The sequence below is a fragment of the Gadus chalcogrammus genome, chromosome 5 (genome assembly GCF_026213295.1).
Source record: "Gadus chalcogrammus isolate NIFS_2021 chromosome 5, NIFS_Gcha_1.0, whole genome shotgun sequence".
Lineage (NCBI taxonomy): Eukaryota > Metazoa > Chordata > Actinopteri > Gadiformes > Gadidae > Gadus > Gadus chalcogrammus.
In genome coordinates, this window is record NC_079416.1 from 21,310,009 (window position 1) to 21,334,800 (window position 24,792).

The window sequence follows — 24,792 nt, forward strand, 5'->3', positions numbered from 1 at the left end:
GCAGGGATTGGCAAGGTCCTCAAAGGGTTCAGGGGTCAGTAAGCCCCACATGTAAAACACACGGTACAAGTGCACTTCAGGGACAGCGTTGAGTAAGGAACCACGACCCGTGCTGCTACTCTACGATGCGCCCTCGAGCTGCTTCTGTGTGGGACGGTGGCGCTGCCAGCTCGGGGCAGTATGGCTTGGGCTGGACAAACCGGGTGGCTGGGGAAGGGGGTCCGCATGGGGCCAGCAGTGTCTCGGAGAGCACATGCACTTCTCGTACCCAATCAGGACACACAGTATGTGTGCGCATCTAATCTTGTGGATAAAGTTACTCTTCGTCCTCGTCGGCTGACCTCCTGTTTTGTCAGAGGACTCTTGAGTTTTTGTCGGTATACAGAAGGCCAATATCATGCATCCCTTGTGCGTGGGTACACGTGTTTGAAGGCAGGGAAGGCACCGTCTCGACCCCAGGGCTGAGGGCTAGTGCGTGTCACTGCTGACCCCATAGACAAAGCGTGGCTCCCGTCCAGATGGGACGAGAGCTCCTTTAGTCGCCTACTATTCACAGCCAGTGACCTCCCGGTTCACAGGGCACTACAGTAGACTACAGGTAACGACTACATACAACCTGCGGCTAAGAGGACCCTTCATCTTGAAAACGGGTCAGCTTTTATTGCTATAGACAAATGAAGATGCAGCCACTCCGCGGAGGAGAACAGGCTGGTCACGAGGAGCAGGTTGGAGAGGAAAGGCTGTAGTGGACAAGGGGACATGCATAGGACCTTGGACATCGCCAGAGAGAGATTCTGGCGACCTCACACACATATATTCACGTTAACCAATACTAAACAAACGACGGGTTTAACCCCCGGTAGGATCCGAACCGCGTCCCAGACATGGTGCATGGACACCGGGGGGTAGATGCGAACAGCGACATAACAAAGTGCTCCCTCTCCACAAGCTGAGGCCTCTCCGTGCCGCCGTGGCAACCAGACAAGACAACAGGTGTGCTGGGGATTGGGTGACCAGAGAGAAGGAGCGATTCTTGGGAATATCCACCAGGGACCGGGCAGAATTACAGACTCCTCGTGCCAGTCGAGGAATAGCGGCAGGGGCCAGCCAACCCTCATTAACACCCTCCCTCCCCCCATACACACTCTCAATCTCACACACACACACACACACACACACACACACACACACACACACACACACACACACACACACACACACACACACACACACACACACACACACACACACACACACACACACACACACACACACACACACACACACACACACACTCCCTATCATGCACACAATCTCATACCCACACACACTCTCTATCTCACGAGCACCAACACTCCCACACAGGAGCTCCCCTCTCAGGGTGGTTCCAGGAGGTTGTGCTGTCGTGTGTCTGTGTCTCTTCATGGGTTCTGTCTGGTGAGCCCAGAGGCCGGGCGGAGGTCTGCCCTGAGCCCCCAGCTCACCTGCTGACACGCTCTCTGCTCTCTGCAACGCAACGCTGGCAGCTAAACTCAGAGCTTGGTGAGCGCTGGTCTGGACCGGTAAACAACACAGGTCTGGGAGTCTGTTCACATACATCCCCACCACCCCCCCACCTCCCATACCTCCCTTAACGATTCCCTTGGCTTTAACGAAGACACACTGACAGACAGACAGAAAGACAGACAGACGGACGGACGGAGATGATCTACAGAGGGGGGTCGAACAGGTCCGGCTGTGTCTGGAGGTCCAGCTGGCTGTTGAAGAGCTCTATCTCTCGGTTGGCGTCGCAGACGTACTCTCTGATGAACTGCTCCATATCTGGGTGACGTGTTAAGGGTGGGTAGCAAACCACGAGGACGCTGCACGACGACCCCGCTGCCCAGACCTCAGTGAGTGGGGCGACGGTAGCACAGCAGCTCCGCCATCGGTGTGTGCATGTGTGAATGAATGGTTGTAAGTCGCTTTGGATAAAAGCTTCAGCAAAATCCCCTAAACGTAAATGTACTACTGATGCCCTTACTGAGCATTGTTGGTTTATCTCCTATTGAATAAAGGGAACATCTCCTGTAGATCCCCAGTGGTTGGATCAGCACATATTTTATGTCTTAGTTATTGTACTTAATTGTGCATCTTATCCTAGCTATATTTGTTGTATATGGGGAATGGGTTAACCTTACGATTGTGAGTGCTTGACACTTGGTTCTATGAACATCCTCACTGCACGGATAGGGATATATTGTAGTTTCTCTTTCGACAATGTACTTATTGTAAGTCGCTTTGGATAAAAGCGTCTGCTAAATGCCCTCAATGTAAATCTAAATGTAGCTCTACCCCTCCTAGCTCCTAGAGGGCGACGGAGGACTTTGGTCTACGTCAGGGGTCTCAAACTCAAGCCTCCAATTGAGGCCCGATGGATGATATTTTGTGGCCCCCTACTTGACATCAAAGTTTAGTGTTGTTGTCAAACGCACATTTTTGCTGAGTCGCTTGCCACGCTTTTTTACCACTTGTGATAGGGTGACCAGATGTCCTGGTTTTGCCGGGACAGTCCCAATTTTGAGTTGCGTGTCCTGAGTCCCGACAAAAGCCAAAGGACGCAAAAATGGCCCGGTTTCCACCAACCACTATGAAATGTCCCCTATTCTCAGCGAAACATAGCCAACGTGATCTAATTATAGCCCTATCATTAACTTAGATTGGGTCAGTTGTGCTACTTTTTTTTGTGGAATACTTGATGTGGCCCAGCCAGACCCAGACTCTACCTCCAGCGGCCCCCAGGTAAGTTGAGTTTGAGACCCCTGGTCTACGTTGTGTGATTAGCTGACAGACCAGGATACTGGGATGGAAGAGCCTCTTCTCTCCGAAGATGTCCATGAAGTGGTGTCCGTTGTAGAAGAAGCCGGAGGGCATCGGCTCCAGGTGCCGTGAAGCCTACCAACACACAGGGGGACACTCATGTTAGCACTTGTGTGCTTCCACTTGTGTGCTTCCAGATCTACCCTCCGCTCCAGTTGGTGACAGTAATGCACCATAACGATGTTTGCCAACCTCATGGGCTCGGCTGATGAGGACATTACATCACGTGAACCGAAGCGAACCCACTCGGAAACACGGACACGTCCAAGAGGAATCTGGCTTAAGCCGAACCCTCTATTCCAAACATTACTTGGTGCCGATAATAGCATTACAAGCTCAACCCTAAATTGAACCCCAACTATCAAGCAGGGAAAAAATAATATTTCTACTTTTGAACCTAATTGAATACATGCTAATAAATGTATTTAGCTCTACGCTAAACGGAACCTGTGTTGACAAATGTTAGCGACAGCCAGTTTCTCCTCACATGGATGCTCTTGATCTCCTGCGGCGAGATGCTGTTCCTGGTCCTCTTCACCTTCTTCATCTCCTTCTGGGAACACAGAGGAGCAGCATCTGACTGTCAACCAGGACTGCCACTGGGCAGTTCTCAAAGGCCCCAGTGTTACCACCAGCTGTGGTGCGGGTTGACACAGGCAATTTCAAAGTCCAACCCTTAGTGACTATACAAGTGGGAGTGTATGATGGAGAGAGGAACCGCCCATCCTATCCAGTGGACTGTACCGATTTGTCCGCTAATCCGTCCATCATACGTCGCGGGTCTATTTTGAAAAGGCTCAATGAGCCCACCCACTTGACCCCTGGTGGAAACGTGTTTATACTGCATATATATAAATAAGTACTTTATACATTTACCATGGCAATTGTTTGACTTGGTGAAATACGATTCAGTGTCATGTGAACAAGAAAATAAACGAAAAACAAAAGAGAAGTCCAGTTTCTGTCGTACTTTATCTAAAAAAGTCCTCCAACATGAGGGCCCATTGGATCGGCAGGCGAGCGGACGTCATGACCTACCTGCTTGGCACAGAGCCGGAGCCAGTCCTTGAGTCCGTCGGGGGTCAGCCCCACGCCGTGGAACAGGAGGAAGCAGCCGGCGGTCCCCTGGGTGGGGTCCCGGTCGGGAGTGACGGTCAGAGCCCCGCTCAGAGCGTTGTAGCTCACCTCCATCCTCCTCTCAGAGTCTGGGGGGTTTGGGTCAGAACCGGGGGTTACACAGGGTTCATCCCCTCCTTGGGGGTGGGGGGGAAGCATGCTGGAGAAGACGGTGCTAATGCCCAGACATCCATACCATCCATCCCTCGGCTCCACTACAGCCCTGGCTAAACACACCACGACGTGCGACGCGCACTTTTATTTCAGACGTGTGAAATCCAAGCAGGCAGAACGTAAACACTGGGGGGAATACGGCGCGGCTAATGCCCTAGATAAACAACAACAGGTGGCTGGATGGAGAACTGGGTCGACCATGGCTGGGAAAAAAAAAAAGAGTCAAATCAAGAGAAAACACAGCACTGTGTGCATGTTCATTCAGCGCTCCACGCTCTCTCCATTCAGCAGCAGGGCCGCGCCTCTCGCGCTCTCGCTCTCCATGCATGGCTTCTACAGGGACCTAGTCGCCATCACTTCCTGCGTGGGACAGGAAGTGAGAGCGCTAGCAGGAGCTAGGAGAACGGTGTGAGGAGCTAGAGGTCTAAACACGACGACACCAGAGCGAGAGCAGAGTCCTACCGTGGTGCAGCGTCCCAGCGTCTATTACAGTACTTACCACGGAGAGAAATCACACGTTTAGGGTCTCTTAAAACACGATAAACAGCTGTAATAAGGAGTCTTATTGTTGTTAAGATGCGTTTGATAACCATCATAGTCAGTGATGCCAGATTAGGCCAGATTTCCCGCCCATTCTGGCGAAACTGACCATAATCCCCCTGAATGTGAATCATAAACACTTTGTATGGAACGTGTTGACTTCACAAACATATCTTCATAGTAGCATAGTGCAATTAGGTGTGTGTCAAGTAAAAAACAAGAGAGGTGGCTGTTGGCAGCAGGGTTGCCAGGTTGGGCCAGATTTCCAGCCCAATCTGGCCACACTGGTTGGCAGCCAATTAGCAAGACGTTCGTGACAAGAAAGGGTTTGGGTGTTTCAGGCGTTTCATAGCTCATGAAGTGAAGGGAGACAGGGAGACTGTAGACGGGGACGACGGCCCTACCAGCGAAGCGGACCTTCCCCCAGACGTGGTAGAGGTTTCCTCTGAAGGGGTTTCCTGTCAGGGACGACTTCAGCGCTGCAGGCGGACAACACACAACACAGGGGCATGATGGGTAAGATGAACGCTTTGGTTACCACTGTTATACGGCTGTGTCAGGGTCAGGGGTACGACTAGGGGGGAGTTAGGATAGAGGACCCTGCATTAGGGGGTATATGAGTAGAGGGCAGGGGGTATTAGGGTAGAGGGCAGGGGGTATTGGGGTAGAGGGCAGAAGGTATGGGGTGGATAGAGGTCCCCTCTTTCTGCGAGTTCATCGAATTCACACCAACGACTTACAACTACTGCAACATGGCCGACGCCATATTAGGAGCTGAACATGGCAAACTTTTATCACACCCTGCCAGCTCATATCTCTGTCGTGTGTGTGTGTGTGTGTGTGTGTGTGTGTGTGTGTGTGTGTGTGTGTGTGTGTGTGTGTGTGTGTGTGTGTGTGTGTGTGTGTGTGTGTGTGTGTGTGTGTGTGTGTGTGTGTGTGTGTGTGTGTGTGTGTGTGTGTGTCTCACCGTTGCAGCGTTGGGTGAACAGGGGCCTCTCCAAGGGCCGATGGAACAGCAGACGTTGCTGGGTGAGAACCAGACCCCCCAGGCCCGTGGCGTAGTGGCCCTTACACCTGGAACACACGCACACACACACACACACACACACACACACACACACACACACACACACAGTAAGACACAAACACAGTTCAATCCCATGCAGCTCCCACGCAGTGCCCATGCTGCGGCAGAGCTTGAGTTCACCCAGACTGCTTTGCGTTGATGTTAAATCTGTCCACTGTATACGCTGTCCCGGTATTCCCTCTGAGCCAACAGCCACGTAACCCTAAGTGTCAGATGTTAAGTGTCAGAGCCCTGGAAGGGATCAAGACCCTGTTATCCTGCTGCTCTGCTCTGGTCACATGGCAAGAGGCCTGCTGTGTTTTTACAGCAGTGGCTTAGAACGGGCCTTAGCAGCCAGGGAGCAGGAGGGGTGGGGTTAGGGAACAGGAGGGCTGGGGTTGGTTAAGGTCTCACCAGCCAGGGTACAGCAGGTATCGGGCCCTCAGCATCTGGGACTGGTTGAAGCTGCTGTCGGAAAGGATGAGCTTGACGTCCTCGTTCCTGATCAACACACATTACAACACACATTAGGGGCTTGGTTGAAGACATCGGTTTAGTGTAGGGATGTCCGATATTGGCTTTTTTGCCGATATCCGATATGCGATATTGTCCAACTCTAAATTTTCGATTCCGATATCAGCCGATACCGATTTCGATATTTGGGTTATTTTTCCTCAAACCTAATTTAGGTGACATTACATATCTCCTGTTGTGGAATTAACACAACATGCTTAATGTTATTGTGATGCCCCACTGGATGCATTCTTGAATGCAACAAGGCTTTCCAAATGTTAACATTGTCTGTGCAAAATAAGAAAAATACTTCAACTTAATTTAAGGGAAAAGTGCCATGTTTATTTTATTTTATTTTATTTTTTCAAAAAAAATCCGATACTGATATTGACAGATATTACATTTTTATGCTAATATCGGGCCGATAATATCGGTGGGCCGATAATATCGGACATCTCTAGTTTAGTGTGTTGGTAATGACATAGCTCTGGTGTGTTGATAATGACATTGTTCTAGCGTGATGGTCATGTGTGTTTGGAGATGCCCTCACTAGTCTGTTTGGGAATGACCTTACAGGTGTGTTCGGTGATGACCTTGCTCTGGTGTGTTCGGTTAAGACCACTCTTTATTATGCTTGGTAGGTATGACCTCACGCTCATTACCAAACACACTTGATCGTTGGGTACTCAAACCGTTGCAACAAAGAGTGAGTGTCAGACTCTTTTGATCAATCCCTCTTTGATCTGAGGATTTTGACAAAGTAGATCATGTTATTCTGCAACAAAGAACTGCTATATTAAGACCGGTCTGCCCATGCTGTCGGCCGGTCAGTGAATCACTAACAGCTCCTGCCTTTTGATGGTTTCAACTCTCAGTATCCAAACGGCAGAGAAGGTGTGACTGAATGTACACTCTAGAAACAGAATCAGACTTATAACCGGCTCCATTAACATGGTGAGGCTACAAGACAGATATAACGACGTCGATGATGAAGATGATAATGAGGAAATGGTGACGAGGTGACGAGGACGATGATGGAGGTGGTGTGAGCTCCCACCTGGTGACGGCTCCGCCCTCGGCCTGGATGAAGGCAGCGCTGGGGTTGGCGGCCCGCAGCAGCTGGTGCAGGTACTGACTGGACGGATGTTTCACCTCGGAACTCGGGCCCGTGAACACCACCGCACTCACCACCCCTGGTCCCACAGACAGACGGACAGAGGTGGACAGACGGACAGAAGAGGGTTAGCATTAGCGGCGTTGGGCTGGACTTCATGTCGTCGTGTAGGATATAGGACTGCACGATGTTGAAAGACATTGCATTATCATCACCACCACCAATCACCATATTTAATGGTGGCGAATTGAGGGGGGAAATCAATAGGTTGTGTCGTCTTTGGTTGTGGCAAAAATTGCAAGGCGCTCTGGACAAAGTACCGCTTTTTGGTCAACGTCGTCTTTTCTGTAACCAGAATAATTCCATACTACCAACGTTGCTGTCTCTTTCTGCTGGCCTATTGTTCTACGACTAGCGGGGGCTGTCTACGACGGCTTTGGTTGTCTGATCGTATGCTTTGGTTGTCTGGTTGTCTGGACTCACCTTGGCTGCACTGCTCCACCAGCTTGGGGAAGGTGAACCTGGAGGAGAGGAGAGGAGAGCAGGAGCACATCAGCATCAGGACGGGGACGCTATTAGCATGCTACACAGCGTTCACACTCATTTCTGAAACGTTGACCCACTAATACAAAAACACAGGCAATGGCTGGTATCCCATTAGTTCAATTTAAATCGGAAATTGTAATTCCTTGGTATACACGGACCGCCCCACCAGACTGAACGAATGTGGGATGTCTCAGTGATAGTGAAAAGGGAAGGAAAGGAAGTCGAGTCTCTGCGGGAGTAATGGTCAGGATTCTTTCCTATAGTTTATACAGACAGGGCAGTTAGGGTGAAGCCTCTGGCTCAGCAAGGAGGCGCTAGGAGGAGCCGGGGATCGAACTAGCAACCTTCCGGACAACAGTCAACCCTCTCTACCTCTTGAGCTACTGCAGCCCGACAGTGAGAAGAACAGGGATCCGAGCTAAGCGAGGCTAATGTAGACATCATCCAACATGCTGCCGGCCGGTGGGTTTGCTCCCGTATTCGCGTGTGACATTTGAGCGGCGTGGTCGGATCGGATGGCCCCGGGGCCCGGCGTTGAGAGGGCCGCTGTATACAACACAGCTGACCGTGTCTGACAGGAGCTGGGGGCCCGCTAGAGACATGTCTCTGTGGGTTTGGTGTGAGGGCCCTATGCATTACATGCTGGGAGGCTGTGCCGTCCACGCTCACAGTAAGCGTGTTTCAGACGGGGGGTGGTGATAACAGGATAACTCGGTTATGGTTCTTTGCAGGCAGGGGGGGGGGGATTATCTCCCTGAGGCAGAGGAACCAGGCAGGGGGAGGGCCTGACCAGAAACACGCCTTCTGTAATTACACTGAGCGGTTAATCATGTAAACACGCCATCATCCACGGGCATTTAGCGGAGATACACATTAGGAGCGCGTAGGGGTTAGAGAGTGACTCAGATACACGTCATGAAGGAGCAGGTAGGGGTTAGACAGTGATTCAGATACAGGTCATCAAAGAGCAGGTAGGGGTTAGACAGTGATTCAGATACAGGTCATCAAAGAGCAGGTAGGGGTTAGACAGTGATTCAGATACAGGTCATCAAAGAGCAGGTAGGGGTTAGACAGTGATTCAGATACAGGTCATAAAAGAGCAGGTAGGGGTTAGACAGTGAGCATTTGGATTGGAAGTCAAACACTAGGCCCTAGACTATCATCTGAACAGTTCATCATGGGGTCGTCTCTCTCTGAACTGAAGCCTTGTGGGTCCAGACGACGTGAGGGGCGTTGTCCTAGCCTGTCCCGATGTAACAGAGTCTACCTCCATCACTGGAGACGGAGGAGGAGTGACGGAGGAGCCTTGTGGAGGCACAGGCTGCCCAGCTCCCTGGTGTCTTTCTGGGATTAGAGGATTCTGCTCTGGGGGGTGACGCAAGGGCTAAACACACCCACTTAGCACCGCGCTGAAGGCACACACGCACACACACACACACACGCACGCACACAAACACACAGGCATGCACGCACACACGTATGCACACATACAGACACACACAGGCCCACAGAGGCATACACATATACACACACGCACGCATAGACAAACATGCACACACATATTCAAACACACACATGCAAAAACATTCCAACACACACATGCAAACGTACACACACACACACACACACACACACACACACACACACACACACACACACACACACACACACACACACACATACTAGCACACACAAGCTTGCAATGATACAGACTTATCCACACACGCACACAGACACTGCATGTCGTTGACACACATACAAACCTGCAAGCACACGCACAAGAACACACACAGACACACAATCACACAGGCAGGCCATCAGTGGGGGCGATGGCAGCAGACGGTGACAGAAGGCTTGTCAGAGGAGCCCGATATGGGGGAGTCAGCTCTAACCATGTTGCTAACTTGGGCCACTAATGCCCTTCTCCATCCCAGGGAAACATCCAGGGACATCCCATAATGTGAGCAGCACCGGAGAACAAACCTCACCCCGGAGACTGGAGCTTCAGCTCGGCAACACCCCACCCGAAATACCCCATGAGGTAACCACTAACACGCTCCTAGATAATGCTAACAGTAACACATAGCACTACATCGTGTTACTGCCTGTAGTACTCATATATTACTACATCAAGTTACTGCCTGCTTTAGTACTTATATAGTACTACATCATGTTACTGCCTGTAGTACTTATATAGTATTACATCAAGTTACTGCATGCTTTAGTACTCATATATTACTACATCATGTTACTGCCTGTAGTACTCATATATTACTACATCAAGTTACTGCATGCTTTAGTACTCATATATTACTACATCATGTTACTGCCTGCTTTAGTACTTATATAGTATTACATCATGTTACTGCCTGTAGTACTCATATATTACTACATCAAGTTACTGCATGCTTTAGTCATTATATAGTACTACATCATGTTACTGCCTGCAGTAGTACTTATAGAGTACTACATTATGTTACTGCTTGTAGTACTCATATATTACTACATCATGTTACTGCCTGTAGTTCTCATATAGTAGTACTCGTATAGTACTACATCATGTTACTGCCTGTAGTACTCATATAGTAGTGCTCACATACTACTACATCACGTTGCTGCCTGTAGTACTCATATAATAATAATAATAATAATAATACATTTTATTTATAATGCACTTTATATTCAAGAATCTCAAAGTGCTCATATAGTAGTACTGATATAGTACTACATCATGTTACTGCCTGTAGTAGTAAGAATATAGTAGTACTCATATAGTACTACATCATGTTACTGCCTGAAGTAGTAAGAATATAGTAGTACTCATATAGTACAACATCATGTTACTGCCTGTAGTAGTACTCGTGTAGTAGTACTACATTCATCTTGTCCTGGTACTGCAGCAGAACCATCTAGTGCTACCATCTGTCCCAACAGGACCCCAGCGCCTCACAGAAGGACCTGGTCCTCACTGCAGTTCCACCAGCTACTTCTGAGCTGTGCTCCACCAAACGCAGGATTTTAAATGTACACCGACTAGGGCTGTTGGCCGGCTGCCTCCCGCTGAGTGGAGGGCGAGGCCGTGTGTTTGGATACAGCTCAGAGAGGCTTGGCTAGTGTCCTGTGATGCCTGCTGCAACAACAGCAGTGTTAGATTAGCTGCAGGGCTCAGCCTCTGTGTTAGGGGAAGCTCTGAAAGCCTATAGAGTCTCGTATGGCCCCGGCCGCAGCCAGCTCTTCAATCATTCACCGCCGGGACACACACGGGGGACGCTGCAGCCTGCGAACCGTACAGCCCTGTTTGGTTTGCTGACAGGGAGCTTGGCACTACGGTATCTGGGTACGTTATGACTAGATATAGCTAGAGTCCCACCCCCTGCGCCTCAAGAAGGGGGAACCAAACAGGGTGCAGGGGGACATTACCTCACCGCTACCGGTGGCATCAATGCACCACGATAGAGACCGTGCAGCCAAAACGATGAGGGTCTGATACCCTGTGATCCATACAAGGGTTAGTTACTAGCGGTAGCAGCATCGAGGGTACGATCCGGTAACCTGTGATCCAAACAGGAGTTAGTTACTAGCGGTAGCAGCATCGAGGGTACGATCTGGTAACCTGTGATCCAAACAGGAGTTAGTTACTGGAGGTGAACCGATGAGGGTCAGACCTGATACACTGCGATCCATACAAGAGTTAGTTACTGGAGGTAGCACCATGAGGGTCAGATCTGATACCCGTGATCCACACAGGAGTTAGTGACTAGAGGTAGCATGATGGGGGGGTCAGACCTGATACCAGACCGGAGTTATTAGGTTACCTGTGCTCCATGCAGGAGGAGAGGGGCTCCACACAAGCCGTGACGGCCCCGATGGAGAAGCAGGCCTGGACCAGTGGGTCAGGGTGCGAGAGGATGGCCTGGATCACCTCCAGAACATCAGTGTACCTGCAGCCAAGAGACGATGAAGATCAGAACCCATGGGTCCATTACACCAGAAGGGATGCAACTAAATGAGTTGGCATAAGTCATTGATTTAAACCGTTCAGTGCTTCATATTTAATTTATTTAAACCTGCTCAGGGCTTTATAAGTAATAGATTTAAGGCAGCTCATGGCTTCATAATGAGTTGATTTAAGGCAGCTCAGGGCTTCATAAGCAGTTGCCTACAGCAGGTACTTTGTTAGGAAATGGGTTCCACTGTCAGTCGTCTTACCCTGGGGTGAGCAGCAGTAGGCGGGACTTGGGCACCACGGCCCGCTGGTTGTCCAGGAAGTTGGACAGGAAGTGTTGGAGGTGAGAGGCGGAGAATCCATCGCTGTTGTCAGAGTCGGGCTGGTACACCACCCAACTACAGGTGGAGACCCAGAGGTAATGAGATACTTACAATGACAACAACATGAATAGTGATTCATGTTTCTATGTGTACTGCGCTACTTGGAACAGTATAAATAATAACATTGTAAAGTATGGGGGTGAGCCCTCTCACCTTCCTCCCTCCTTGGTGAGCTGGGCCAGGCTGTTCTTCCAGCTCCCAGGCAGACCGCAGACCACGGTGACGACCACCTGACCACAGGGGAACCGGACCGCAGCCAATCAGCAGAGAGCACAACACAACCGAGTCTGCACAAACTGCTGTGTGTGGTGTGTTCAAGTCCGAGTGTGTAGTAGTGTGCGTTCTGTTTAAGTCCTTGTGTGTAGAAGTGTGTGTTGTGTCGAGTGTGTGGTAGTGTGTGTTGTGTTATGGTCCTTGTGTGTAGAAGTGTGTGTTGTGTTTAAGTCCTAGTTTATAGTAGTGTTTGTTGTGTTAATTTCCTAGCGTGCTGCAGTGTGTGTTGTGATAAAGTCCAAGAGTGTAGTAGTGTGTTGTGCTAAAGTCCTATCATGTAGTTCCATTTTAGAAACAGAAACTAAAATGAAAGAGAAGCTCTAGTGAAAAGGAAAGTCCAGTAGGACAGAACCTGGAGGGGAACCGTTCTCTAGTGGGAGGGAAAGTCCAGTAGGACAGAACCTGGAGGGGAACCGTTCTCTAGTGGGAGGGAAAGTCCAGTAGGACAGAACCTGGAGGGGAACCGTTCTCTAGTGGGAGGGAAAGTCCAGTAGGACAGAACCTAGAGGGGAAGCATTCTCTGGTTAAAGGAAAGGTCCAGAACCTAAAGGGGAGCCGAGGTTCAGAGTCTCTCTGTCTGTGTCAGCTGGCCGTCCTCTCACCTTGTCTGGGGGCTTGGTGAGGGGGGTCCTTAAGTCTGCGGAGGGGAACAGTGCCCCCAGGTGGTCGTTCAGGATGGGCCCCTGGCCCACGCTGCTCAGAGAAAAGTGTTGAAGGAACCTGGTGGACAAAACACACTGACTTTAAATACGATTTAAAATGCATGTGTGTTTTGTAAGTGAGTAAGAGAGTGAATGAGTGAGTAAAATGCGATTGTGCGTGTGTGAGGGTGTGTGTGTGAGTGACTGACTGAGTAAGTGTGATCGTTTTGTGTGTGAGTGAGTGAGTGTGATCGTTTGTGTACGAGTGTGTGAGCGTGTGCACGTACATGTCCTGCTCAGGCAGGTGGGAGTAGGAGGTCTTCATGCTGCCTCTTCTCTTGGCCACTGGGGGCTCGTGGCTCTCATGAAGCTTCTGCAGTCTGTTGTGCCTGGAAGGAGTGGAGCGCTACTCAGTACCATTTAGTCATTTAGCGGAAGATCTTATTTATTTATCAGATACAGGTCATTAAGGAGCAGGAAGGGGTTAGACAGTGAACACAGAGAGCGTTTATTAAGGAGCAGGTAGGGGTGAGACAGTGTATTCTAACAGGTGTGAGGAGGAAGTCAGGCGGCCAGGAGAGACGATTGTTTCCTTACATGCTCCTCTGGTCCCAGCTCAGCTCATCTTTGTCCACCAGCTGCAGACGGAGAGCTGAATCTGAGCTCTTCCACACGGAGAGCACCTGGAAGGGAGAGGAGGACCGGTGAAGAGCCTGGACACCAGGCCCAGACCCGGCTAGGAACCCACTGCAGGGCCTAGGCGGGAGGCAGTAGCTCAGGGGGTAGAGCGGGTTGGCTGGTAACTGCAAGGTTGCTAGTTCGATCCCCGGGCTCCGCCTTGAGTGACGAGGTGTCCCTGAGCAAGGCACCTCGCCCTAACTGCTCCTGACGAGCTGGCTGTCGCCTTGTATGGTTGACTCTGCCGGCGGTGTGTGAATGTCTGCATGATTGGGTGAATTTCTGGTAATATTGTAAAGGGGTTTGGATAAAAGAGCTATATAAATGCAGTCCATTAACCATTCTTAGACGGGAGGCTTCTCGGTGCTTCAACTAAATGTGCGATTGAGTTCCGCCGTGTTCATCACGTTGGTCGAAGCAGTGCTCTCTTCACTTCTACCCCGTGCTGCCAACAGAGAAGACCACAGGCCCGGAGAGGGCCAGGTGGATGGTGACCCGAGAGGAGCAGGTCCTACCTTTGAGAAGAAGGCCTTGTGGCTCTTGGACCTGGGCTGGAGGGCGAAGAGGAGGCATTGGTCTGGGCTCTGGAGCGGGAAGGGGAGGTGACCCAACAGGGTGTTGTCGTACTCCACGAACAGAGAGGCCACCGCTTCAGAGTCCTGCAACACGAGACACAGACGAAGCCATTGACCAAGTGTCGACACGCAGATGACGCACTTAAACCTTCTGTAATACACACAGACCCCTTCTACCGTTGGTTCACTACTTCTTTTGGACAGAGCGGTGGTCCTACCTCATGAGAGAAGCTGATGTGATGGACAGAGCGGTGGTCCTACCTCATGGAAGAAGCTGATGTGATGGACAGAGCGGTGGTCCTACCTCATGGAAGAAGCTGATGCTGCTGATGTGTTGTGTGGACAGAGTGGTGGCTCCGTATTGGGGATGGACAAACAGCAGTCCCTCCGAGAAGAAGCTGATCTTTCCTACAAGTACACGCAAAGACATTCACGTTTCCGTAGAAAAACCGCTGCTTCAATCGACGATATAGACAATATGTAGTAGTGAGTGTTTGTGTTTAAGTCCTAGTGTGTAGTAGTGTGTGTTGTGATAAAGCCCTAGTGTGTAGTAGGGCTGTCAAAATTGCTCAAAAATGACATTCGAATGTTCGTTTGGAAAAAAATCACGAATTCGAACTATTCGAATATCTGGTTGCCTATTTTACGCAGTTGCCGTCAATATGTCAATAATGCGACAAAACCATGGTTCAAATTAGTGGGATATATATATATATAATATATAGGGCGGCGGCTTCCTGCTGGGCATTTCCTTACTTTAAAACGAGGGACATCGCGAACAGACGGAGGCTCATTCACAAAGCAGTTAGGCGCTTGTACCGCGGGAGTGTTTTTTCACATTCGAATATTATGAGGGACATCGCGAACAGACAGAGGCTCACTCACAAAGCAGATAGGCGCTTGTGTAACCGAGCGTTGGCACTGAGATATTTATGTGACAAGAATGACACAAGCGTGGAAGGGAAAATAGTCTCGTTTACTTAGTACCTATCAGAAGTCACCCAGTCACAGCGTGAGAGCTGGAATACCTATATCCAAGTACGGAAACCCCGAGGGGATAAAATACATTCGCTCTTCACAATACTAGTCTGTTACACTTGTACCGCGGGAATGTTTTTTCACATTCGAATATTATGAGGGACATCGCGAACAGACAGAGGCTCATTCACAAAGCAGATAGAGGCGCTTGTACCGCGGGAGTGTTTTTTCACATTCGAATATTAATTTTCACGTTCGAATTCGCGTTTTTGGATACATTTCGAACGAATATTCGAACTTCGAATATTCGTTGACAGCCCTAGTGTGTAGTAGTGTGTGCTGTACTAAATGTCCTCGGGCGGTGGTGTTGGAGCGTACCCTCCTCGGGGGTGGAGAGCAGGCTGGAGGAGCAGACGTAGGCTCCGTCCGCCCCCGTCAGAGCTCTGCCCAGGCAGGTGTCCTCTTCCTTCTGCTGGAGAGAGGAGACCATTCAGAACATCACACTCACAATCACACCTCATTAGGTTCAGCTTAGTGTTTAACCTTACGTCTCTCTACATTGGTTATGGTGGAAGCATGAAGGTGGTGGAGGAATGCACAATGTGCACTTTAAAGGTTAACGATGTATGAATATGAACAAGATTTGAAGGGACCCTCCAAGGTTATCTGGGGACCCCCAAGGTTTCAGATCCTAAACTCACTTTAACCAGGAGCTGGGCTTGCTCTGACTGCTTCAAGTCCCCCTCAACCTGAAAGAAAACAACCGCAGGGATTAAAGAGTAAATAATATTCAGCATTATATACCATGTATACCACCACAGATACCATGTAGTGTTACCCACAAACTGTCGCCTATAGGTTCCTTCTTTAGAGTACATTGACAAAGGGAAATCCACCCTCGCTGTTTCATATTTAATAATTTCTCCATCCAAGATATCCCCCCCGTCATTCCTCACTCTGCGATGACACTTTCATGTGCCGCGTATAATTCAAGTGACGTTTTGACAATGTTATTATTCACTACATGTTTTGACGAAGCAAAAGCCGTTGTCATTTGCTGTGAGTGGCCTAGTGCCATCTGACGCTAGGGAACAGCAGCTTGCAGCACGTAGAGCGTGGCTGGTTTGTAGAGCTACGCACCAGCCAGCAGGCGTAACGAGGGACCGTTGTGGTGAGGACGGTGTAGCAGCAGTCAGGAGAAACACCGCCATCTACAGGAGAAACAACACATCACACTGTTTATCTGAGGAAGGAACTTCCTAGCCACCACGGCCCCTTAAACAGGTCTTCACAGGTCACACCTTAAACCAACACATGCCCCTTAAAGACTCAATGAATTGCCCTTATATTATCAATAAGGCTTCCTGGCCATTTATCATATAAGCTATTTTTCTAATGTCTGCATCCGAGTGAGGGTTAGGCCTCCGGGACACCTTTAGTATAACGCTAATATTATATGGTTTGTGGCGGATTTTACACCCAACATCACTAAATACAACACTCAGTTACACAGCAACGGTAATTAAAAAGTATGAAGTTGGCGTGGGTCGTTACCACGGAGATAACACACAGATTTTTTTAAATCACACAGTGTTCGAATTCCACCTGAACCCGTGGGCTCACTGGTGTGTAACAGGTTCGATGTGTATTGGTGATGGAAGACCTGTTGTTTGGTATATCATAGGTGGATAAAGCTCTGGGCTGTCCGCACCTTTCTGCTGAATGTTGATGCTGGACTCCAAGAAGCACTCGGAGAAGACTACAGATCCCAGGTCCCCTCTGCCCCGCTGGAGGTCTGGGATGTCCGCTACAGTCATGGAGGCCTGCAGGGTACCGACAAGGGACAGGTGATGCCACGGACAGTTTGTGAGAAATAGGTTGGGGTTCCAGACGTCTCTTGCGTTACTCACAGTTTTCACCATGTATCTGCTCCCTTCGTCGCTGAGGGGGACCACCCTGGGACCAACAGAGGCAGATCAGTGGTTAGTGTCTGGTGAAGACTAGAGCAAAGATTCTACAGCGGGTAATAACCTTAAACCAGCTGCACCTACCTCCCCTCGTTATTCACAGCCTGGATGGTGAACTCACTCTTGGACCTGTGGAGTGGTGAGGCCCAGAAGCGCTTAGCGTTAAGTAAAGTAAAGTAGGGAATATATAAATAATGAGACTGGATTGTGTGCGGAAAGTCTGTAGTATTAAGTACCTGAGTGCGCTGCGATACTGACTTAAGTTCAAGGACTCCAGAGCCAGAAGAAAGGTTTGCTCCGCTACGTCTTTAGCCTGAAGAGAAAGCACACTGAGCTGTGAGCAAGGCAATCGTTGATTATACATTCCTCTTGACAGATTATAAAAGAAGCCGTCTGGTGTAAAGCTCTGCTCTTGACTTAAATGAAAGGAAGCAAGAGTCAGGGTCAAGAGTAATCAGGCTTTTCATCTGTGATTCGTTCAGGAGGAGAACCCAGCATGCTTCCTCTATCCTCTACTGAGCTGCACCCTTGAGAAGCAGTACCTTGGATGAGCTGGACGAACACGAGAAGCACTTGATGCCAGCCAGGACGGCCTGCACGACGGCAGAGTAGATCTGGGACAGGAGCCTGCAACACACACACATGGACCATGAAACTACTGTCACCATGATCACTTCACTATGTCTGAGACAGGTTCTCATGTATCATCATGAACACTTCACTTTGTCTAAGACAGGTTCTCATGCATTATGATCACTTCACTATGTCTGCGCAGGTTCTCATGTATCATCATGAACACTTCACTATGTCTGAGACAGGTTCTCATGTATCATCATGAACACTTCACTTTGTCTGAGACAGGTTCTCATGCATCATCATGAACACTTCACTTTGTCTGAGACAGGTTCTCATGCATCATCATGAACACTTCACTTTGTCTGAGACAGGTTCTCATGTATTATGAACACCCGGAACACTTACAGGTGATCTGTTTTATGCTGTCCGCCATTTGTTTTCCCTACGAAGGAAACCCAGTATTAATACACAGTGTGTTAAACAAACGAATGAATGAATTATTAAACAATAAACTAAACACATTACATTTCTCGTCAGGGCTGATACTGTGATGTTCGTGTCATACATTGAGGTGTTGGAGGTAGGGATTTGGTAGTAGGAGTAGGGGATTGTATACACAGGCCTATATAAGGCCTATGTATACATGGCTGTACTGTAAATCACTTGGGAGCGTGTTCTTACCAAGGTAAGGGCTGTGCGTGGTCCCGAAGAAGTAGGTGCGAGCGCAGGCCAGGGGGCCCTTGGGGGCCACACACTGCAGAACCTACAGAGAACAGATGGTTGGGTTCACAGGGTGAAACGCAGCAACAAGGTGTACTCTCACTTTGTGTGTGGTGCGGAGCTGTGTGTTGCCGTGGTTTTGTGTGTGCACAGGGATGTGGGTGTGTAGATTTGTGCGATTGTGTGATTTGTGTGGGCTTGGGCTGCGCTCCGTTCCTACCATGGGTTGATGTGTGTGGGCGTGTTGAGCTTTATGGTTATGTTTATGGATAAATCCCTTCCTGGGCTCTGACACTGTGTGTGTGTGTGTGTGTGTGTGTGTGTGTGTGTGTGTGTGTGTGTGTGTGTGTGTGTGTGTGTGTGTGTGTGTGTGTGTGTGTGTGTGTGTGTGTGTGTGTGTGTGTGGAGCTCCCACCATGTGTGTGGCGGGGCCGCCGTGGGTGCCGGTGCTGCGGACCACGTGGCTCTCGGAGGGGAAGTTGAAGGAGTAGCTCTCCAGCTCCTCCTTGGAGGAATGGCTTCCAAACAGCATGAAGGGCTGTCTGGCCTTACTGCAACACAGCACACACGACGCGCGTGTGAATGACCAGCGACACCTACAGAATGACCCGTTAAACACCTGGGTGTGTCACATGTGTGCGGGCCAGAGTCGGGCATGCTACCTGTTCTCTGGGATGTTGCTGGAGATCAGCCCGTGGGAGTAGTAGCTTCTGAACACCTGGAGAGACACATGAACACATCTCAGAAACGTTGAGACCGGGGAGCACCAGACAGGATGTTTAAACTCAACTATCTGGCTTTCGGAAAGGTCATTAAATGCTAGTGACAGTGAGTTAGACAAGTGGGTCAGACAGGGGAGTCAGACAGGGGAGTCAGGCAGGTAAGACAGACGTATAAGTCGGACAGGCGAGACAGACAGGTGGAAGACCTACCTCTCCTGCCTGGGCTTCGGACACCTCCTGGATGGACAGATGACTCTCCAGGTCCATGCTGGAGAAGAAGTTACTCCACTGCTTCTCAAAGTTCACCAGGTCCTTCAAAACACAACAACATCATGTCGATCCACTTCATCATTCAATGTATCCCGTTTCATCTCTCAACTGCTCAACAGGGCCTCCACCAAGCGGCCACCTTGGTTCTAAACACCAGCTTGTTGGAGAAACAGAAGGCAGAGGACTCTATTGATCCCGGACTTAACTTTTGCCAAAGCAGCAAGTACAGCCAAGAAGTAATAATGATAATAATTGATCCGTTTTTTATAGCGCTTTTCTAAGTACTCAAAGACTCAAAGTAGAACATATTAAGTAAACAAAGGAGAGATAAAACAACACATAGAGATTATGTCCATGTACACAATGAGTAGTAGAACTGTAGATGCTAAATAAATGTATACACAGTCAACAGTAGTAAACCTTATATAATGGTTTTGAGAGCAGTGAGATTATCAAAGTATTTATCTGAACTGGGCAATAGAAGGACCGACTGGGACCAGTTGAAGGTCTTGGTGGTAATGTAGCATTACCTCTGCTAGGATGTTCTCCAGGGACAGTGGGTCCAGCCGGCTGTACATCTGCCCCAGCCTCTCACTGATGTCCATGAGCTGGATCACAGGAGAAGACATAGTGAGACTCACGGTTCACAGCTCACTGGAGGAGTGTACCGCTGTCTACAGCGCCTTAAATGTTGTGGTCACAGCAGTCTGCTGTGTTTTCCTCCTCCTGGGTCTGCCACTCCTCCTGTCTCTCTCACTTCCTCATCTGCAATCATGCTCACCTGGTCTTCATCTCCAATCAACTCCCCTTCATAAACCCTTGGATTCCCTGCTGTCGGTGCCAGATCGTACTACGCACTACAGTGGTAATGATACATGCCTGGCTCCAGTAATTCTTGTTACCTCGCTCTCGCTCTCTCGTCTCTTGTTGTTTTTTGACCACAACCCGACTCTGTTTTCCTCTGCCTGCAGTTATCCGGATCCCTCGGCTACCTCATCCACTACCTGCTCCCCCGTCTTATTCAATAAACCCTTTTTCTTCAATTCAACATCGTCTCCGTCTGCTCTTGGGTTCAGCATCGTTTATCATAACATTAAAGGAGAAATCCGGTGTAAAATGGATCTGGGATATGTTTGGTATGATAACGAGTTGGAATGTTTGTTTGGGGCCAAAAAAGCGCACATAGACGCATTCTTCAGTCGGCTGTTTTTAGCTGATTATATCAAAACGCTATAAACTTGGAACGATAGGGGCATGTGTTATGGTAAAAACTGAAACACTATTTTAAACCACTTAAAAGACAGTAGCCCAACACTTCTTTGTGGGGATCTTAAACAAGATGCCGTCGACGGGTTAATTACTGATGGTATTGTGTGTATAAAATGTCCTTTTTAATAAACAATCTGTACAGTTACAAAGTTATCAATGCCTCGTTTTATATGTTAAGACCCTTATTATACTACCAAAGAAGTGTCGGGATACTTCTAGCCTTTTAAGGGGTTTAAAATAGCGATTTAGTTTTTACCATAACACAAGCCCCCATCGTTCCACGTTTATAGCGTTTTGGTAGAATCTGCTAAAAACAGCCAACTTAAGAATCTAGTCTATACGCGCTTTTTTGCTCCCAAACAAACATTCCAACTCGTTATCATACTAAACATATCCCAGATCCATTTTACACCGGATTTCTCCTTTAAAGGTCCCATATTATACCTCCAGCTGTGAGTGTGATTAGCCGTTACAAGCCGTTTTGAAAATCAGCCTCTAGTGACATCACAAGTGGGTGTGTCCACCTAGATGTATGACGCATAGATGAGGTATGTTTGCTGCATTCCACTGGGTAGGCTGGTAGACTGATCTATCCAGCACACATCTAGGTGGACACTCCCACTTGTGATGTCACTAAAACAAAGGAAGAGGCATATTTTCAAAACGGCTTGTAGTAGCATATCACACTCACACCTGGTGGTATAATATGGGACCTTTAAGACAGTGAGCGGGGTCCGGGTTGGGGTTCCCTGGGCCTACCTTGTACTTCATGGTGAAGAAGCTCCCTCCCCCGATGCCCTCCAGGGCGAAGGCTTGGACGATGGGCCACTTCTCCAACATGAACATGTGGAAGTTCTGCATGTGTCCTGGAGCAACATGAGGTCGGTGTCGTTACAGCTTATGCCATGGTTGTATGGAGTTAGGGCTGTGCAATTAATCAAATTTTGATTGTGATTTCAATTTTTGTGTCAAATGATCTCAAAAATCTTTTCTTAGATTATATTTTTCAATATTTTTTTCCTAGTATAATTATTTTATTTAAATGTTTTATATGGAACAGCTGGATACATATTTGTGCATTAATGTCGATTTTCTAATTTTCTAATTTAACAATTTGTATATTTTTATAAGAGGAAAGTTCTTCTCAAGTTCTCAGTTACAAAGGTTATTTTTGAGAGAAATGCTTTAAACTAAAAAATAATCGTTTGATTGATCGTGATTTCAATAGTGACCAAAATAATCGCGATTATGATTTTTTCCATAATCGAGCAGCCCTATATGGATTGACTCAAACCGGCAGGTGGGTAGGCCCCAGTGTCCCAGCCCAGTGTATATAACATTACAGAGTCAATGTGGGAGAGTCTGGACAGAGGAACCCATGATCCTACCCTGGGAGCTGAAGGGCACTCGGACGCAGCTGCAGTCCTTCATCATGGAGACGAAGCTGGAGATCTTGAACTCCTCAGCAGCCTCCTCATCCTCATACTGGGAGACACAAGGTGGAAGGTTAGCAATATGCATCCTGTTTCTCTTTTGTCAAGGAATAAAAAATAAATAATAATAATATACATAGAGAGAGAAATTATTAGAGCTGAGGTGGAGGTGTTGACAGCTTGGGCGGAGGACAGCAGGGTTGGAGATCAGGGGGTGGAGTTGGAGGGGGGAGGGCTGGAGCGAAGGGGTGGAGGGCCAAGGTGGAGGTGTGGAGGGATAGGGTGAAGGTGCAGAGGGATAGGGGTGGAGGGGAGGCTGTACCTCGCTGGGTGTGAGGCAGTAGAGGTGGAGGTTCCTCCAGTGGGAGACGTATGGCAGCAGGTAGCTGTAGTTGACGGGGTTACAGTACAGGTGGACACAGTCCCACTGGATCAGCAGGATCACGTCTGCCCAGGGTAGAAGGAACGTCACGTTAGTAATGCTGAGAGAGTGAAGCATGTAATTATGTTGAGAGAGAATCCAGAGTATAACTATGTTAAGGGGGAAGACAGAATAACCAACTGTGTTCAAACCACCTTTTAAAGATATGGCTCGCCCTTTTTATGTTTTTATCATTATTGTCATTATATTGCAATCTTGAAAGGAGAAAGGGATTTTGAGACCAAAACATCACATACATGATCAGAAATGTTCCCTTGAATTCTTAGAATAAGCATTAATGTAATCATCAATACTATTTTTTGCATCTGATAATACATTTATTAAATCTCCAGCTTCGGTTTTAAGGCCCCGTCAGGCCCAGAAACTCACCATCCAACACCTCTTCAGGGAACTCCTCCAGCACATGGTCCAAGTTCATCTGGTTCTTCCCATACAGGCCGTAGAACAGGAAGTTGGCCAGCTCGGTGCAGCCTGCGTTGTACCGGCTGTCGATACCTAAAGATGACAACCATTATAATAAAACACTATACATAACAACACATAATAACCTCGCCTGTCAACGACGTGAGCGTAATGATGGGTAGTAGACTCACCCAGGACGCAGAGGACACCGTCCGCGGTGGGGCTGCCCCCCTCGGAGAGTAGAGCCTGGACCCGACGGAGCCGAGAACAGCTGGAACAACAGGACGTTGGAATATGTCAGTTATATACATAAATATAGAATACGAGCCGGTACAACAGCTGGAACCACAGCAACACGCCAGCGTTCAGGGTCCATTATATACATTAGTGCACAAGTATGACTGAGCATGTAACGTTAAGAAACGTTATTATTACCGTTATAATGCTGATTACGGAAAAAGGTTGAATTCACTGTTATGGCAGAGGGGGCTAAACTGAATGTCATCTGTATATAGGAATGTGTATTTTAGATAATATAAGACAGTTTTTTCTCAATATATTGAGGATAAAGGTGAATGAAGAGCCCTTCCCTCTCCTCCCGAGTTCTCGGAGGCACGGCCGTTAGCCACCGAGCTCCGCCGTCGCCTCGTCGTTCTCCCCACAAACTGACGGTTCCTGACATTACCTGACGGCCGGGTTCATCCCGGGGTGTTTGCCGCTCATCAGCCTTAGACCCGCCATCTTATTCTCGTTTACAAATCTGTTTTTATCGTTGTTTTCAGCCCGGGCGCGTCTTCCTCATCTCAACTGGCCTTCCAGCCGGACAACGTCTACACAGAATAACGTAGCAACCGACCGAACCATTCGAGGGGCAGGGGAGTTACGATAAACTCGACGATACACTTCTGAAGCTCTGACGATATTTTACGTTACCATTGCATTTCGAACCTTATAATATGAAGAAACATATTAATATGTATTGTCTAACACCTACGAATAATTGGGTATTGACTCGATTGTTTTCAACTGGCTGACTGTAAACCCCTATTTTTCTGGGATAGAGGCGTTGTGTTTTGAGTCCGTCCAGAGCAGTGACAGCACCAAGAAGTCGCGCGCAGGACCCCTGCCAAGGCGATGGCGTAATCATACAGTAATGTCAGCTGTGATTCAAATTCAACCGATTTCATGCAGCATATGTTATGTGGTTGGAATGCAAAAAGTATACATGTCAGGGACACATGCACGCACGCACACATACACTTAATACACAGAAGAAGTTTTTTTTTTTTATTTAAACAAAATGTTGTTCAATTAATATGGAGCAACATAACAAGAATAAACACTGTCATAACATTGTCATAAGAGCATGTTCAATATGTAATAGACTTGGAAGTACAAGTGTAATATTTCAACACAATGAACAATGACAGGAAGTTTGTCCTGTAACCATGTCTTGTAAAAAGACAATTAATGAAGTACATAAAGTAAAAAAAATCAAGTTGATTTTAGGGTGGTTGATCTGGCTTTCAAATATGTATTTTGGACAATAAGTATGTATCCAAGATAATAACTTACAATAATAGTGTTTT

At 48.3% G+C, this 24,792-nt stretch overlaps 1 protein-coding gene across 2 annotated transcripts; it reads right to left on the reverse strand.

Moving 5' to 3' along the window:
* Window positions 1–909: 909 nt before the first annotated feature.
* On the reverse strand, window positions 910–24,278 carry dnaaf9 (dynein axonemal assembly factor 9). 2 transcript variants are annotated; one of them, XM_056589947.1, is made up of 37 exons: window positions 23,889–24,278; window positions 23,395–23,474; window positions 23,171–23,296; window positions 22,682–22,806; window positions 22,315–22,411; window positions 21,686–21,792; window positions 20,188–20,265; window positions 19,598–19,699; window positions 19,328–19,383; window positions 19,081–19,216; window positions 18,627–18,708; window positions 18,351–18,387; window positions 17,912–17,996; window positions 17,606–17,682; window positions 17,454–17,498; window positions 17,313–17,358; window positions 17,114–17,225; window positions 16,543–16,613; window positions 16,104–16,151; window positions 15,781–15,871; window positions 14,729–14,832; window positions 14,365–14,508; window positions 13,769–13,854; window positions 13,459–13,560; window positions 13,133–13,250; window positions 12,411–12,487; window positions 12,138–12,272; window positions 11,744–11,869; window positions 7,866–7,903; window positions 7,326–7,461; window positions 6,170–6,256; window positions 5,657–5,763; window positions 5,094–5,168; window positions 3,898–4,064; window positions 3,347–3,412; window positions 2,841–2,934; window positions 910–1,821 (listed from the first exon to the last, which is right to left on the reverse strand). In XM_056589947.1, exons 1-37 carry the CDS (start codon window positions 23,942–23,944, stop codon window positions 1,709–1,711), a joined length of 3,432 nt encoding a protein of 1,143 aa, XP_056445922.1. In that variant the 5' UTR covers window positions 23,945–24,278; the 3' UTR covers window positions 910–1,708. The 2 variants fall into 2 exon arrangements, with proteins under 2 accessions (XP_056445922.1, XP_056445921.1); XM_056589946.1 differs by having other exon boundaries at window positions 15,781–15,874.
* Window positions 24,279–24,792: the final 514 nt, after the last annotated feature.

Bases quoted from the DNA above. Each gene is read 5' to 3' on its own strand.
- dnaaf9 (XM_056589946.1), bottom strand. From the start codon at position 23,944: ATGGCGGGTCTAAGGCTGATGAGCGGCAAACACCCCGGGATGAACCCG. The intron at 19,384-19,597 runs GTAGGTCTTCCA...GTGTCTCTCCAG, and splicing joins CCGAAGCCCAGGCAGGAGAG to GTGTTCAGAAGCTACTACTC. The intron at 1,822-2,840 runs GTATCCTGGTCT...CACGTCACCCAG, and splicing joins GAAGAGGCTCTTCCATCCCA to ATATGGAGCAGTTCATCAGA.